The sequence below is a fragment of the Phocoena phocoena genome, chromosome 4 (genome assembly GCF_963924675.1).
Source record: "Phocoena phocoena chromosome 4, mPhoPho1.1, whole genome shotgun sequence".
Lineage (NCBI taxonomy): Eukaryota > Metazoa > Chordata > Mammalia > Artiodactyla > Phocoenidae > Phocoena > Phocoena phocoena.
In genome coordinates, this window is record NC_089222.1 from 8,334,157 (window position 1) to 8,351,233 (window position 17,077).

Consider the following 17,077-nt stretch of genomic DNA (forward strand, 5'->3'; position numbering starts at 1 on the left):
AGTCCCCTACTATGAATGTGTTACTGTTGATCTCCCCTTTTATGGTTGTTAGTATTTGCCTTATGTATTGAGGTGCTCCTATGTTGGGTGCATAAATATTTACAATTGTTATATCTTCTTCTTGGATCGATCCCTTGATCATTATGTAGTGTCCTTCTTTGTCCCTTTTAATAGTCCTTATTTTAAAGTCTATTTTGTCTGATATGAGAATTGCTACTCCAGCTTTCTTTTGGTTTCCATTTGCATGGAATATCTTTTTCCATCCCCTTACTTTCAGTCTGTATGTGTCTCTAGTTCTGAAGTGGGTCTCTTGTAGACAGCATATATAAGGGTCTTGTTTTTGTATCCATTCAGCCAATCTGTGTCTTTTGGTGGGAGCATTTAGTCCATTTACATTTAAGGTAATTATCGATATGTATGTTCCTATTTCCATTTTATATATTGTTTTGGGTTTGCTACTATAGGTCATTTCCTTCTCTTGTGTTTCGTGTCTAGAGAAGTTCCTTTAGCATTTGTTGTAAAGCTGGTTTGGTGGTGCTGAACTCTCTCAGCTTTTGCTTGTCTGTAAAGGTTTTAATTACTCCATCAAATGTGAATGAGATCCTTGCTGGGTAGAGTAGTCTTGGTTGCAGGCTATTCTCCTTCATCACTTTCAGTATGTCCTGCCACTCCCTTCTGGCTTGTAGGGTTTCTGCTGAGAGATCAGCTGTTAACCTTATGGGGATTCCCTTGTATGTTATTTGTTGTTTTTCCCTTGCTGCTTTTAATATGCTTTCTTTGTATTTAATTTTTGACAGTTGTTTTCTTGGCGTGTTTCTCCTTGTATTTATCCTGTATGGGACCCTCTGTGCTTCCTGGACTTGATTAACTATTTCCTTTCCCATATTAGGGAAGTTTTCAACTATAATCTCTTCAAATATTTTCTCAGTCCCTTTCTTTCTTTCTTCTTCTTCTGGAACCCCTATAATTCGAATGTTGGTGCGTTTCATGTTGTCCCAGAGGTCTCTGAGACTGTCCTCAGTTCTTTTCATTCTTTTTTCTTTATTCTGCTCTGCAGTAGTTATTTCCACTACTTTATCTTCCAGGTCACTTATCCGTTCTTCTGCCTCAGTTATTCTGCTCTTGATCCTATCTAGAGTGATTTTAATTTCATTTATTGCATTGTTCATCGTTGCTTGTTTCATCTTTAGTTCTTGTAGGTCCTTGTTAACTGTTTCTTGCATTTTGTCCATTCTACTTCCAAGATTTTGGATCATCCTTACTATCATTATTCTGAATTCTTTTTCAGGTAGATTGCCTATTTCCTCTTCATTTGTTAGGTCTGGTGGGTTTTTATCTTGCTCCTTCATCTGCTGTGTGTTTTTCTGTCTTCTCATTTTGCTTATCTTACTGTGTTTGGGGTCTCCTTTTTGCAGGCTGCACTTTCGTAGTTCCCGTTGTTTTTGATGTCTGTCTCCAGTGGCTAAGGTTGTTTCAGTGGGTTGTGTAGGCTTCCTGGTGGAGGGCACTAGTGCCTGTGTTGTGCTGGATGAGGCTGGATCTTGTCTCTCTAGTGGGCAGGTTCACGTCTGGTGGTGTGTTTTGGGGTGTCTGTGGCCTTATTATGATTTTAGGCAGCCTCTCTGCTAATGGGTGGGGTTGTGTTCCTGTTTTGCTAGTTGTTTGGCATAGGTTGTCCAGCACTGTGGCTTGCTGGTCGTTGAGTGAAGCTGGGTGCTGGTGTTAAGATGGAGGTCTCTGGGAGATTTCCACCATTTAATATTATGTGGAGCTGGGAGGTCTCTTGTTGACCAGTGTCCTGAAGTTGGCTCTCCTACCTCAGAGGCAGAGCCCTGACTCCTGGGCTGGAGCACCAAGAGCCTTTCATCCACACAGCTCAGAATAAAAGGGAGAAAAAGTAGGGAGAATTAGTAGAAGTATGAGTAAAGAAAGAAGGAAAGGAGGAAAGGAAGGAAGGAAGAAAGAAGCAAAGAAGGAAAGAAAGGAGGGAGGGAGGGAGGGAGGGAGGAAGGAAGGAAGGAGGGAAAGAAGGAAAAAAGACAGAAAGAAAGATGATACAGTAAAAATAAAATAAAGTATAATACAGTTATTGAATTAAAAAATATTTAGAAAAAAAAAAGGGACGGATAGAACCTTAGGACAAATGTTGGAAGCAAAGCTATACAGAGAAAATCTTACACAGAAGCATACACATACACCTTCACAAAAAGAGGTAAAGGGGGAAAAATCATAAATCCTGCTCCCTGAGACCACCTCCTCAATTTGGGGTGATTCGTTGTCTAAAGGAGGGAAGGAAGGAAGGAAAGAAAGAAAGAACGAAGGTAAAGTATAATAAAGTTATTACAATTAAACTTAATTATTAAGAAAAAGAATTTTTTAAAAAAAGTCATGGACGGATAGAGCCCTAGGACAAATGGTGGAAGCTAGAGTATACAGACTAGATGTCACACAGAAGCATACATGTACACATTCACAAAAAGAGGAAAAGGGAAAAAAATCATAGATCTCGCTCCTAAATTCCACCTCTTCAATTTGGGATCATTCCTTGTCTATTCAGGTATTCCACAGATGCAGGGTATATCAAGTTGATTGTGGAGCTTTAATCCGCTGCTTCTGTGGCTGCTGGGAGAGATTTCCCTTTCTCTACTTTGTTCTCACAGCTCACAGGAGCTCAGCTTTGGATTTGGCCCTGCCTCTGCGTGTAGGTCGCTGGAGGGCGTCTGTTTTTTCGCTCAGACAGGACGGGGTTAAAGGAGCCGCTGATTCGGGGCCTCCGGCTCACTCAGGCCGGGGGTTGGGGGATGGGGGAAGGAGGGGCACTGCGTGCGGGGCCGGCCTGCGGCGGCAGAGGCAGCGTGACGTTGCGGCAGAGGCCGGCGTGACGTTGCACCAGCCTGAGGCCCGCCGTGCGCTGTCCCGGGGAAGTTGTCCCTGGATCCCGGGAACCTGGCAGTGGCGGGCTGCATAGGCTCCGCGGAAGAGGGGTGTGGAGAGTGACCTGTGCTTGCACACAGGCCCCTTGGTGGCGGCAGCAGCAGCCTTAGCGTCTCCTGCCCGTCTCTGGGGTCCGCGCTTTTAGCCGCGGCTCGCGCCCGTCTCTGGAGTTCCTTTAAGCAGCGCTCTTAAACCCCTCTCCTCGCGCACCAGGAGACAAAGAGGGAAGAAAAAGTCTCTTGCCTCTTCGGCCGGTGCAGGCTTTTCCCCGAACTCCCTCCCGGCTAGTCGTGGTGCACTAACCCCTTCAGGCTGTGTTCAAGCCGCCAACCCCAGTCCTCTCCCTGAGCTCCGTCCAAAACCAAAACCCGAGCCTCAGCTCGCAGCCCCGCCCGCCCCGGCGGGTGAGCAGACAAGCCTCTCGGGTTGGTGAGTGCTGGTCGGCACCGATCGTCTGTGCAGGAATCTCCCCGCTTTGCCCTCCGCACCCGTCGCTGTACACTACTCCGCGGTCCCGAAACTCCCCCCTCTGCCTCCCGCAGTCTCCGCCCGCGGAGGGGCTTCCTAGTGTGTGGAAACTTTTCCTCCTTCACAGCTCCCTCCCACTGGTGCAGGTGCCGTCCTTATTCTTTTGTCTCTGTTTTTTCTTTTGCCCTACCCAGTTACGTGGGGAGTTTCTTGCCTTTTGGGAGGTCTGAGGTCTTCTGCCAGCCTTCAGTAGGAGTTCTGTAGGAGTTGTTCCACGTGTGGATGTATTTCTGGTGTATCCGTGGGGAGGAAGACGATCTCCGCGTCTTACTCTTCCGCCATCTTCAAGGTCCCCCCCTGATTGGTCTTAATTGCTTATTTCTTTTGGATTTGCTAGGTAGACAATCATATTGACACTTTTGTCTTTCCTTCTTTAATATATATAACTCTCATTTCAATTTCCTATCTCACTGCATTGCCTATGATCAATAATACAATATTGAAAGGTCGCTTTTCAGACTTTAATGGGAATGATTCTAATGGTTCACCATTAAGTATTATTTTTGCCATATCCATTCCCAGTTTGCTAAGTATGTTTAAAAGTCAGGAATAGGGGCTTCCCTGGTGGCGCAGTGGTTGAGAGTCCGCCTGCCGATGCAGGGGACACGGGTTCGTGCCCCGGTCTGGGAAGATCCCACATGCCGCGGAGCGGCTGGGCCCGTGAGCCATGGCCGCTGAGCCTGCGCGTCCGGAGCCTGTCCTCCGCAACGGGAGAGGCCACAACAGTGAGAGGCCCGCGTAACGCATAAAAAAAAAAAAAAAAAAAAAAAAAAACCTTACCGGAAAATAAGCTATCATTTGTTATTAAAAAAAAAAAAAAAAAAAGTCAGGAATAGAGCTTGAACTATGAAGAGCTTTCCCCACATTTGTTGAAATATATCTTTTTCTGAATTAATATGGTTAATTTTCTAATAACAAACCATCTTCATATTTTGGAGCTAAACCCTACTTGGTTGTGATATATTATTATTATAATATATTCTAGGGTTTGATTTGCCAGTTTTTTAGTGGGATTTTTGCATCTACGATCCCATGTAATATTGGACACAGTTTTCCTTTTTGGGTTATCTTTCTTGGAGTTTGGTATTAGGGGAATGCTAGCATATGAAAAGAATTGAGAAGACTTCCATATTTTCATTTTCTTTATGCTTGTAAGTGTTTAGATATTGTGTGCATTATCTACTTCTCGTAGGCTTAGTGGAACGCGTACAACTGAAAGGAAAAAAATAGGAGATCCCCAGCATCCTGATCAAGGGATGGGATGGTGAAGTATTTGGTGCCCCTGAGTTCATCCAGTTTCAGAGAAGGGAAGAAGTTCATTTGGGAGAGGTCAAAACCCATTTTCAAGTATGACAGTGAGCAGAGTTCAGATGGAAATACCTCTGTGAAGAACCTGCTAAAATCAACCTGCGAGGACACTAGCTTTTCATCAGGGTGCGCTCAGGAAACTGTCATCTCCACGAGAGGCCGTTCCAGTGTTGGGGGGAGGGGAACAGATGCATCTCATTGTAAGGACACTCATCCTGTGGTTTGAAGTTGCTGCCCAGAGTTGGCTGCAAGTGAAGGTCTGCTCTGATGGATTTATGAGACCCCATTAAGCCTTCTAGTCCTGCTGGTATAGTCATTGGTATAGCAGCATTGGTATAGCAGCAATGACTGCTGGTACAGTCATTGGTGTAGCAGCAAGGACCTGTATTCAGGAAAAGCCAAGAAATGGTGGCCCAAGAGGAGATTTTTGGAGTGCTCTTCGAGAACTAAAGAGTCTGGTAAAACGAGGTCCTCTCTGTGTAGACCCTTGGAAGGGCTCTTGGACAGCACTCTGGTAGAGATCAAAATCTCTCTAATGGCCATTTCTCCAGGACATCCTTGACACTGTCCCTCTGACTATGGCAGAAACCTTGGGGTTATTAAGACTAAACAACTGAACCTTACAAAGTGCATTGATAAATGGTATTGAAGCCTGAAGTACAAAGAGGAGGAAGGAAGGAAAGTTTCAAAGAAAGGTTTTAAAAAGATAATATTGTCTACAATGACTAGACAGTATGTTAGGCGCTAGGGCTACAAAGATGAAAAATGATACAGTACTGGCTTTCCAAAAACCTTACAGTCTAGAGACTTGAGACCAATAGACCAATGATTTTACAACGTGGTAAATGTCATGCAAAGGGAGGCCTTATTTTTTTCCTCTTCTACACAAAGAGACCCTGATAGCTATTTGGGGGATGGGTAGAGGCAAAGGGGTCACCTATTTGTAAATCTTGTGAGAACTTGATAGTCATGCAAGCCCTGATACTCAAAAAAAAGGTCACAAAGATTCATTTTGTCTGAATTTGCAAAGAGCCAATCTCTGCAGAATTCTGCGAAGTGGGTGGTTTTATTTGCCTAACGGGTTCAGGGCCTTCTGGGCAGAAAGATTGATGCCATCATTCCTAAATTTTTGCTGAGATTTTCCGAGTTAGGGATATCTATGAGCAAAACAGAGTGATCTTGACCAAGGGAGAGATCGGACCATTATGCCAGCCCACACGGAGTTTGGAGAGTAGATGATTATGGGTCAGTGGGTCTTTAGCAGCTGAAAATGGTCTCATATCAACCTTCCTGAGTTAACTTGAATCATACTTGGTCACTGAAACCTGTAATATTGGGGACCAACTGACGAGCTGGCTAAGGGAGGTGGCACTGCTGTGGCTGGGAACTGAGGAAGGAGGTGCCTGAGTGAGGAGGTGGTCAGTGCAGTTGGGAGTTTGATTACAGACAGAGGGCCTGAGCAGATAAGTAAAGACCGAGGACAGTAGAAGCCAGGTTTCTTACTGGTAGAGAAAAAACTTACTAATACGAAAAGGAGGAGGATAGAAGGAATCCTGTTGTGTTGGATTGTGATTGGAGGTATTGGTGGAAACTCATGGTATTATGTCTATGTCTATGTCTATATCATCTATATCTATATCTATATCTATATCATCTATGTCTATATCCATGTCAATATCTAAGCTAAACATTTAACTAAACAGAGTATCATAGAATTGATATAGATGCAAATGTGTGGGGTGTGTATACACCACACATTTCCTAGCTCCATCCTCTAAGAGGATCTAGAAACAATGTTTACTTAGTAGCAATGAGCACACCAGAATCGGGATCTTGATTTCTAAATATCATTCTCTACTAAAAGGAATCAGGAATCTTTGGGGGAATGGCTGACTCTAGGGCTGGTGTAGTACGATATGAACTTGGAACACCTTTGAGAACTATAAAGTAAGAAAGTGCTTAAAGAATAATGCAGATATGTCAAAGGGGTGCAGAAACAAGCTTGAAGAGGCTCCCAGTGGCCTAAACTGTTATACTTTGAGCACTGAATAAAATTAACATTGAATAAAAGGGGAAGGGAGGGAGAGATATATTAGGAGTTTGGGATTAACAGATACACGCTGCCATATATAAAATAGATGAACAAGGACCTACTGTATAGCACAGGGAACTATATTCAATATCTTGTAATAAACTATGGAAAAACATTGAAAAAAAATAACCAAATCACTTTGCTGTAAACCGGAAACTAACACAATATTGTAAATGAACTGTACTTCAATTAAGAAATTACCATTGAATAAAACAGAAATCCATGAGCCCATACTGGTATAAATACACGAGTGACTGAAAACATAGCAAGAAAAAAAAATTTCCTTGCACTATAGTGCAGATGGAATGATGGAATTAGAAAGTCACCATTTGGCAACCGTCATAGTAGTAATGATTTAGGTCAGAGTCATCAGTGGATATTAAAACAGTAGGTAAAAGTTTAGTGAGGAACTGGATATTTACACAGAATAATTTTTTAAATTGATGCATAGTTGATTTACAATGTTGTGTTAATTTCTGCCGTACAGCAGTGTGATTCAGTTACACATATAAATCTTTTTTATATTCTTTCCCATTACGTTTATCACAGGATATTGAACATAGTTCCCTGTGCTTTACAGTAGGACCTTGTTGTTTATCCATTACATAGAATAATTATTGATTACAAACTTTACAGTGGAGAAACCTAGCTGGCTTTACCTTCCTTTAGTGATCAAAGTTAACACTAATAGGACAAATTGACAGTGTGTGCTTCCTGATAGAAAAACACAGCATTGTTTCTCTGATAGCCCTGACAACAATGTATAACTTTCATCATAAGAGAACACTAGTCAAACCCAAACTGAGGATCATTTAACAAAATAACTGACCTATACTCAAAAATTGTCAAGGTCATAAAAGACAAGAGAACATTAGGAACTGTTCCTGACCAAAGAAGACAGAACAGACATGACAAGTAAATGCTATGCATGTGTGCTGGTTACCGAGGCACTTGGATCCTGACTCCCCTCAAGAAGACCTGCTGGGTGGGGGTCTGGGCCGGGGTCGGGGGTGGGGAGAAGAGTGTAGCCGGTTGACAGCCTCCACCTGCTGCCCCATGGATCCCCTGCAGCATTCCTTCACCAGGCCACACTCCCCAGGACAGAGCAAGGCAGGGATTCTAGAAATGAACTTGTTTGGCCAACACAGATTCCTTTAATGGGAAACGTAGTCTCAGAGACCACACACTGGCCTGGCCAAAGTGTTCTCAGAACTGTGCTGTGGCCTGAAGCTCTTCTTAATACTTCCTTCCTGCTCTCCCTTCACAGGTGACATGGTCTGAAAGCTCTCCCTGCCTACCCTCCGCCTCCCCCTTCATCTTTCACAGGTGTTTCCCTTCATAAATCTCTTGTATGGCTAATGGGGGTGTCTGATTTTCAGAGGAACCAAGCACTTACGCTGTGACCTTGGATTTACTCCTTTTTCTAGGAAGGACTGTACTGGGGCAACTGGTGATATTTGAATGTGGTCCTTATATTAGATACTAGAATTATATCCATGCTAATTTCCTGAGTTTGGTGGCCTGTAATTGTATTTTTTTTCTTATGATAATAAACCATGAGGAAAAAGAAAATAGAAGAGGACACAACAGTTTAAAAATTTCAATAAATTTTAGAAAATAAGAAGATGGAGACATGGCCACTGATTTTGCAGGGGGAAATGAAATCAGGTGGTAATTTCCACCAGAAATGAGGGAAAATCAGGTGGTAATTTCCACCAGAAATGATCCCATTTGCCTGGAATAATCCCTGAGAAGCTCAGCCCATGGAAGAAGATGTAGTAAAACTTGGATCTGAAAACTGAAGGATTGGTTGGAGGTCCAAATTCAGTGTAGCTGGGTTTCCAGTTCCCCTCCTCCATTCTATGCTCCCATGATTCCCACCTCTCTCCACCAGCTCCCACTCCATTCTACCAAAACCGTCAAAAGACTCCAAGCCAAAGATAAGGCAGGAGGGTAGCTCCAGGCTGAAAATGGGACATTAGTAAGTAAAAGTGTAGTTTCTGTAGTGCAGTTTCCCTAGCTTCCTCTTCCAGTGGGCCCTTCAAGGGCCAGCAGCTGGGGGGTAAAGCCCACCCTCTCACCAGTAGGCAGTGACTAGAGAGATAGGAGGGCATGACACATTAGAGACTCAGAAGCCAGCCTGCTTGGGCTCAGATATCTGCCAATATATGAGCAGTGTAACCCTGTTACTCAACCTCTCTGTGCTTTGCTTACGAGGGAGATGATAATAGTACCTACCTTGTGGAAACCATTATGAGTATTAAATGAAATAATACATAGGAAGCCCTTAGAATGGTATCCAGCCTATGTGATGTGCTTTATTATCGTCAGTTTTTATTACCATTATTATTAGTCTCTGGAAATTCTGAATAGCCTAGAGGAAAAAAAAATTTATATGGGGACTCTACCAAAATAAAGGCTGCCTCATTAACTGATCATCTTATAGGAAAGCCTGAGAGTCAACAAGCCCTGTAACACACGGAGCTCCATAATCATCTCTGTGGAGTCTTAAACTTTGTGATGATCAGATGCCAGCTTGAAGAGAGGGGCCGAAACAAGCTAACAGAAAACCCAGAGAGAGCAGGGGAAATGTAAGCACACAGGAAAGTTATTTGAGAGATAAAAGATGTTGCATTCGTAAGACAAGCTTGGAACTTTTAAAAGAACAGCCAGAAACTAACACAACATTGTAAAGCAACTATACTCCAATAAAAATTAATAATAAATAAATAAATAAAAATAATAAAAAGGAAAGGACAGCCAGAGAAGAAGACACGACATTTTAGAACTTAAATATAAGTTATTTAGAGAGTCTAAATAAAAATTCAGTAGAGGATTGAAGGATGAAATCAAAGACATTTCCGAGACATTAAAACAAATGCCCTTGAGGCAAAAGGAAAAAGACTCAGAAAAGATCATTGTTCCCTTTCTCGGGTTAAGGGGTCCCTAGGATCAGCAGAGGTCCCCCCTTTAGAACTCAGGAAGTAGAACTTAAGGTGACCGTTAAAGCTGCTCTTAAGTTCCATCTTGGCTCTGCATATACTTGATTCTCATTCTTATTTCTAGTGCTCTTGCAGCTGTTTCCCTTCTATTTGATACTGTTTATAGATTTTTTGAAAGCCTTCATTGCTTTCTTTTGCGTAATAAAGCAGTACGCAGTAAAATATTGAGAAAACAGTACAAAGAAGAAAATAAAAGCACATGGAATCTCACCACTCAGAAATGGCGATCACAACTAACAACTTTTTGTCTATGGTGTTCTGTGCACATTGCAGACAGTGATTCTTTGAATTTGTACGATGCAAATTTACGTCTTTGTTTTAAATTCATGAACATTTTCCTATACCATTAAAATGTATATACATCATTTTAAATGATTCCACAATAGCATATCTTTTGAAGGTACCATATTTTATTTAACCATTTGCCTGCTGTTGTGTATTTAGTGTGTTTATATCTATGTAAATAAAACAAAAGTTCATTCCGTTTGTCTCTTTTTTTTTTTTTTTTTTTTTGCGGCACGCGGGCCTCTCACTGTTGTGGCCTCTCCCGTTGCGGAGCACAGGCTCCGGACGCGCAGGCTCAGCGGCCATGGCTCACCGGCCCAGCCGCTCTGCGGCATGTGGGATCTTTCCTGACCGGGGCACGAACCTGTGTCCCCTGCATCGGCAGGCGGACTCTCAACCACTGCGCCACCAGGGAAGCCCCCGTTTGTCTCTTACTGGACCACATGAAAAATTACACAACAGATTTTCATCAAACTTGGGAAGCATGTTTGCGATAGCCAGATTCAAAGTGTAGGCTATGAAGAATAGAGTATATCCATGTTGTGGAGCTTGATGGAGAAATAATAGGGGAGGGAAGATAATTTTCCCTCTACCTTTCTGAGTTCTTGGCGGAGACTTCCTGTGACAAAAGGCAGATTAACAAGAGAAAAGCAAACACATTTATTAACACGTATACCTCATGTATATACATGGAAGATACCCAGGAAAATTGAGTAAGTCCCAAGATGGCCCAAGTCACCACCTTAAATACCATCTTTAGCTACAGACAAAAAAGGATGTTGGTGGACTTCCCTGGCGGTCCAGTGGTTAAGACTTCATCTTCCAATGCAGGGGGTGCAGGTTCGATCCCAGATCGAGGAGCTAAGATCCCACATGCCTCGAGGCCAAAAAACCAAAAACATAAAACAGAAGCAGTATTGTAACAAATTCAATAAAGACTTTAAAAATGGCCCACATCAAAAAAAAATCTTATAAAAAAATAGGATGTTGACAGAGAACTATATTAACCACAATGGAAGAGAATATTAAAAAAATAACTGAGTCACTTTGCTGTACAGCAGAAATTAACACAACATTGTAAATCAACTATACTTCAACAAAAGAAGAAAACTCATCTAACTATGAAAAAAAAAAAAAGATGTTGGGGCAAAAAGAAGGCCAGCTATGGGAGGTTACCACGGAAAGCATGGTAAACAAGGGTGAGGTTTATTATGCAGAATACATCAGTGCCTTCTCCATTGATAAGAGTTCCTGGACATTTAGAGTCAACCTTCTCTTCCTAGTACAGAGAGGGAAACACCTTTACAAGCGATTTCCTTTGTAAAATGTACATGTCCCTTACAAAAGGGTAACTTCTACTCTGTTTTCAGAGCTTCTGCTGTTTCTTAAAATAATTGGTTGAAAACAATCCTTATGCCAAAGAGGCATATATGGGGGTGGCAAATTCTGCTATCCTTCATATCTCAAATTGATGAACAGGCATCCTGGAAAACAACTGAAATAAAAAGAGATAAAAAGAGATCCATGACTGGAGCGAGACTTGTCACACATAACATGACACTGTAGATAGAAATCAGACATAATGGCTTCCATCTTTGTGTCCCCAATCAAATGGCCTGAGAACATCCAAACCTGATTACAGCTACTGATTTGGAATCAAATTGCTTTTCAAGTAGGCAACTCGATGAGGAATACCAAAGGCATTTCTGTCCAACAGAATGTTTACAGTGATAGAAACCTGGAATATCCAATGTCAAACACTTGGAAAGTCAGCAGATGACGGACAAGTAAAGTCATCTTCCTTCCATCTCTCTCATCATGTAGCACCTGGCGAGTAGCTGCCCTGGGTACCCCCAGCCTTAGGAATTAGTCTTTTTTCTTTTTAACTTTTTATTTTATATTGGAGTATAGTTGATTAACAAGGTTGTGATATATCGTTTCAGATGTAGAGCAAACTGATTCAGTTATGTATATGCATGTATCTATTCTTTTTCAAATTCTTTTCCCATTTAGGTTGTTACATAATATTGAACAAGAGTTCCCTGTGCTATACAGTAGGTCCTTGTTGGTTATACATTTTAAATAGAGCAGTGGGTACATGTTAATCCCAAACTCCCTAACTATCCCTTCCCCCAACCCTTCCCCCTGGTAACCATAAGTTTGTTCTTTAACTCTGCAAGTCTGTTTCCATTTTGTAAATAAGTTCATTTGTATCATTTCTTTTTAGATTCCTTTCTCTTTCTCTTTCTCTGTCTGACTTACTTCACTCAGTATGACAATCTCTAGGTCCACCCATGTCGCTGCAAATGGCATGATTTCATTCCTTTTAATGGCTGAGTAATATTCCATTGTATATATGTACCACATCTCCATTCCTTATGAGTTAATCTTTACATGAAATATTTAAAAGAATGGCTGGAGCTTCTATAACATGTATAGCAAGAGAGACTTTATGTTCCCTGATATCTCTGAGATTTCTTACAATCACCAGCTGAATTAAAAATCACTTGTATCTCAAAAAACAAACAAACAAATAAATAAAATAAAAAACAAACAAAAAGAAATTTAAAAAAATCACTTGCATCCCTCCTCTCTTTTCCCCACCCTGGTTCAGCTCAAGTTAGAGCACAGCCCCTTTCCTTTTTAACCTAAGGTTCTTCTCCCATTGTGTAGTTGTGTAAGTAGAATTTACCCAAGATTTGGCATTAAGGTTGGACTGCTTGTGACTGGCCAGTTTCGCATCTTGGGCCCCCCGGCCTCTGACCTTGTTGCTAGATCATTCCCTCCTCCCACCTCTTTCTCAGTCTTTCTCTCATCTCTCTTAATCCTTCTTTAGTCTATCCCATCAAGAGTTCATATTTTCTCCCATTTTTTAGCAAAGCAATTAACTTCTCTGTCTGACCATGTCTATGGGCTTCCTCTTTTATACACAGAGGTGTCATCAAGATACTCTCTTAATCTCTTTTTTTCAATCAATCAATCAATTAATTAATTTTTGGCTGTGTTGGGTTTTTGTTGCTGCGCGTGGGCTTTCTCTGGTTGCGGAGAGCAGGGGCTACTCTTTGTAGCAGTGCACAGGCTTCTCATTGCTGTAGCTTCTCTTGTTGTGGAACACAGATTTTAGGTGCACAGGCTTCAGTAGTTGTGGCACACGGGCTCAGTAGTTGTGGCACGTGGGCTCAATGGTTGTGGTGCACAGCCTTTGTTGCTCTGTGGCATGTGGGATCTTCCTGGACCAGGGCTCTAACCCGTGTCCCCTACATTGGCAGGTGGATTCTTAGCCACTGAGACACCAGGGAAGTCCTTACTCTCTTAATCCTTGATGGTTCTCCCTCTAAGAGGAATTCCTCAGTTAACATTTAACATAATAAAAAACTTTCACCTACCCACCTATATCCGCCTGTCTTTATTGTCATCCAGTCATCCCTCATTTGTCTAATTAATCCATCCCCCTGCCAACACCTACACATTCATCCATTCACCCAGCTCTCAGCCTCTCTGCTTTTCACTGATTTCCTCCATCCTCCTCCAGAGACCTAGAACATTCTGTATGGGAAGTTTCTTTCTCTCGTTTTTTTAAAGAGAAACTTATGCTTTGCAGAAACAACTATCAGCTGCCTTGAAATGATAAACGGGAAATAGATAAGAGGTGCATTTCTGGGAATGAACTGTTATAATCTTTGCTTGGGCAAGGGAAGGGCAGATAAGACCCAAATTAGAATTAAGTGAACAAAACCAAGTGAGGTTTGGGCCATTCATTGAAGGAGCTTGGCCAGGGGTGACATGTTCGCATATATCAAAAGTTAGGGTGGGCTTCCCTGGTGGCGCAGTGTTTGAGAGTCCGCCTGCCGATGCAGGGGACACGGGTTCGTGCCCCGGTCCGGGAAGATCCCACATGCCGCGGAGCGGCTGGGCCCGTGAGCCATGGCCGCTGGGCCTGCGCGTCCGGAGTCTGTGCTCCACAACGGGAGAAGCTGCAACAGTGCAAGGCCCGCGTACCGCAAAAAAAAAAAAAAAAAAAAAAAGTTAGGGTGTTGGTGAAACACACCCACAGTGCAAACACACCCACACCCACTCAGAAATACTTAATACTTTGAGTTTAGCTTGGATTCAGCCACACTCTCATTGTACTGATGACAATAGGACAGCCGATAATTAACCTGTGAACTATGACGGGATTATTTCTGAAAGTTGAATCCCTCAGCATGTTGCAGAGGTCCTATAATTGATGGATCACTAATAATGCTGCACTGTTAAAAAAAAAGGTATGCTTGAATATATGTAGCATCTAACGTTTATATTCTACATCAGGATTGCCTTAGATTTGCTAATTGTTCTTACTACTTTTCTTAATTGTGTTAAGTAGTTGAAAGTAACTTTTTAGCATTAGATACATAGGCCAAATTGGAAATATATTCCATTCTTCAAAACACTACCCCTGGACCTGACAGTGACCAATTATTGCTTTTTTTCTCTTTAGGCAGGGAAAGTTCTTCCGATTGGATACAGAGCTGCAAACTGCTTGACTGAAAAACTTCCCAGGGTGAGTGTTTTCAAAATGCATTTGTGTGTGGGACTTCCCTGGTGGTGCAGGGGTTGAGAGTCCACCAGCCGATGCAGGAGACACGGGTTCGTGCCCCGGTCCGGGAAGATCCCACATGCCGTGGAGCGGCTGGGCCCGTGAGCCATGGCCGCTGAGCCTGCGCGTCCGGAGCCTGTGCTCCGCAACGGGAGGGGCCACAACAGTGAGAGGCCCGCGTACCGCAAAAGAAAAAAAAAAAAATGCATTTGTGTGAACATAAGATAAACAACGCTCAACATTCCTTCTGAGAGTTGCATAAATTTAACGTGGTCAATTTGGATTATTTTTACTGTATTTTGGGGCCTTCTATTGAGTTTGTCCGAGGAAGTGAAAATTCCAGGCTTACAATTTCCAGCTCTACAAAAACTACAGGAGATTCCATTTATTTCTATGGGAAATAGTCATTTATGGTATGCTTCCTAACCTGGATACTTCTTGGCTGTTTTCTAAATATAACTTTTAAAATATGTTGTTTATTTCTATTAAAAAATTTTCAGGATGTTTCATTTTTTGGAGCTGTAGCTCCCCAGGTACTGATTAAACTCATGTAATGAAGGGTGTTCATTGATTGGTATAGATCAGTCTTGCTAATATCTAATCCACTGTACTTAATAATTCTATTTTCTTCTCTCCCTGTTGGTAGCTAATGACCCCACCTGAAGCAAAAAAATTTTTCAACTTCAGATATCCACCTGCTGGAGCTGAAAGAGTATTTTACGGCAGAGCAAATGATCCCCAAATTGCACCTTCTTTGACACATGGGATCAGATCTAAAATTTCAACACCGGTAACTTCTTTTCTATTTTTCCCTGTACATTATTCACTTACCAAGGTGAAAATGAACAAATGAGGTATTAGTGAAATATCTCCTTCCCACTCTTAATCTTGGGCAGTGAAAAAAATCCAAGCAGCCTCAGCCAAGAGGGTGAATGTAGAAAAGTCAATGGTTTAAGCCACAGACTAATATTCTCCCCTCAGATAATAAAAGCCAAGCTGCACTTAATTTTCTCACAGTAAAGAGAAGTGCTGTCAAGGTTTGTTAAAGCATGGTGGGGACGAAGGCTGGGTGATATTGCTGGAGATGCTAAGAGCGCTTGTACGTGCATTGTGTGCACGCAGGGTCCCGGTGTTACCTGCTACAGATTGAATGGACAGTCAAGGGTCAGAAGACCTGATCTTATACCTGGAGGGAGCTGGTGGGAATCACGTGGCTCTTGCACTTGTCATTCCTACTTTTCTGGAACCTTTGAGTCAAGTAACCAGGGAGTTGCCCTCATAAATGCTTCAGCCCCGATGAAAAGTCATGTTTAGACATGTCTAAGCTGCATAACCCCAATTCTGATGGTTCATTTGAAGGTGAGCCCAGACAACCATCATGAAATGTTTTCCCACAATCATATTGTCTTCTCCCCAGCTATTGAGTTTCAGTGTTCATACTTTTTTCCTTTTTTTGGTTGTTACATCTTTGCTTTGTACGATTTCTTTAGGCAAAGGTACTGATCAACCCACAGCCTATTACAACCTTTCAACAGAAAATGAAAGATAAGAAGGAATCAGTTTATTTTAGCAATCAACGGGCACCGTTAGGAAAATCTCATGATCAGACGCCAGGATTACCTAAAGGCCTGGATATACTCAACACGACATTTGGGACGGCAGTCATCAGAGGTAGTGAAAATAAAGGGTGGGGAAGGAGTGATAAAATGTCTTCTTAGAAAATGGGAGTAAATATCCTGTTGGGATTTATTTAGTGCTGGTGTAAATGTTGATCCCAGAATGAAAGGTGGGAATCATAGCAAGAAAGTTACTCTCAGACCCAGAAGCCTTAGAGTTGATGTATGTCAAGGCAGTAAGAGTTCAGGGTTTGGAGAGGAGATTCAGGGAGCAGAGTAGAGATGGTGTAAAGACAGGAAAAAGACTCCGGGAAGTTGATCTTGGGACCAGCTGTGAGGGTTGCTATCTCTTTCCCCTGGACATCTATTTGTGTGTTTTATTTCCACCAAAACCTCTAATGTGTTCATAACTTTTAATTCTTTTTAAAAATTTTTTTTGTATTGAAGTATAGTTGATGTACAATGTTGTGTAAATTTCTGCTGTACAGCAAAGTGACTCAGTAATACACATATATACCTAATTTTTTGTATTCTTCTCTGTGATGGTTTATCCCAGGATATTAAATATAGTTAGTTCCCTGTGCTATACAGTAGGACCGTATTGTTTATCCATTCTATATATACCAGTTTGCAACTGCTAGCCCCAAGCTCCCCATCCATCCCTCCTCCACCCACCCTCTCCCTTGGCAACCACCAGTTTGTTCTCTACGTCTGTGCTTAACTCTTTATGAAA

The 17,077-nt window shown here is 42.1% G+C and overlaps 1 protein-coding gene across 1 annotated transcript in view; it reads left to right on the forward strand.

The window, feature by feature from the left end:
* EFHB (EF-hand domain family member B) overlaps window positions 1-17,077 on the forward strand; it is a 57,248-nt gene that overhangs the window by 8,112 nt on the left and 32,059 nt on the right. The window contains exons 2-4 of the mRNA XM_065876671.1: window positions 14,630-14,692; window positions 15,375-15,518; window positions 16,219-16,399. Of these exons, the coding sequence (XP_065732743.1) occupies window positions 14,630-14,692; window positions 15,375-15,518; window positions 16,219-16,399 (388 nt within the window). The remainder of the gene's footprint in view (window positions 1-14,629; window positions 14,693-15,374; window positions 15,519-16,218; window positions 16,400-17,077) is intronic.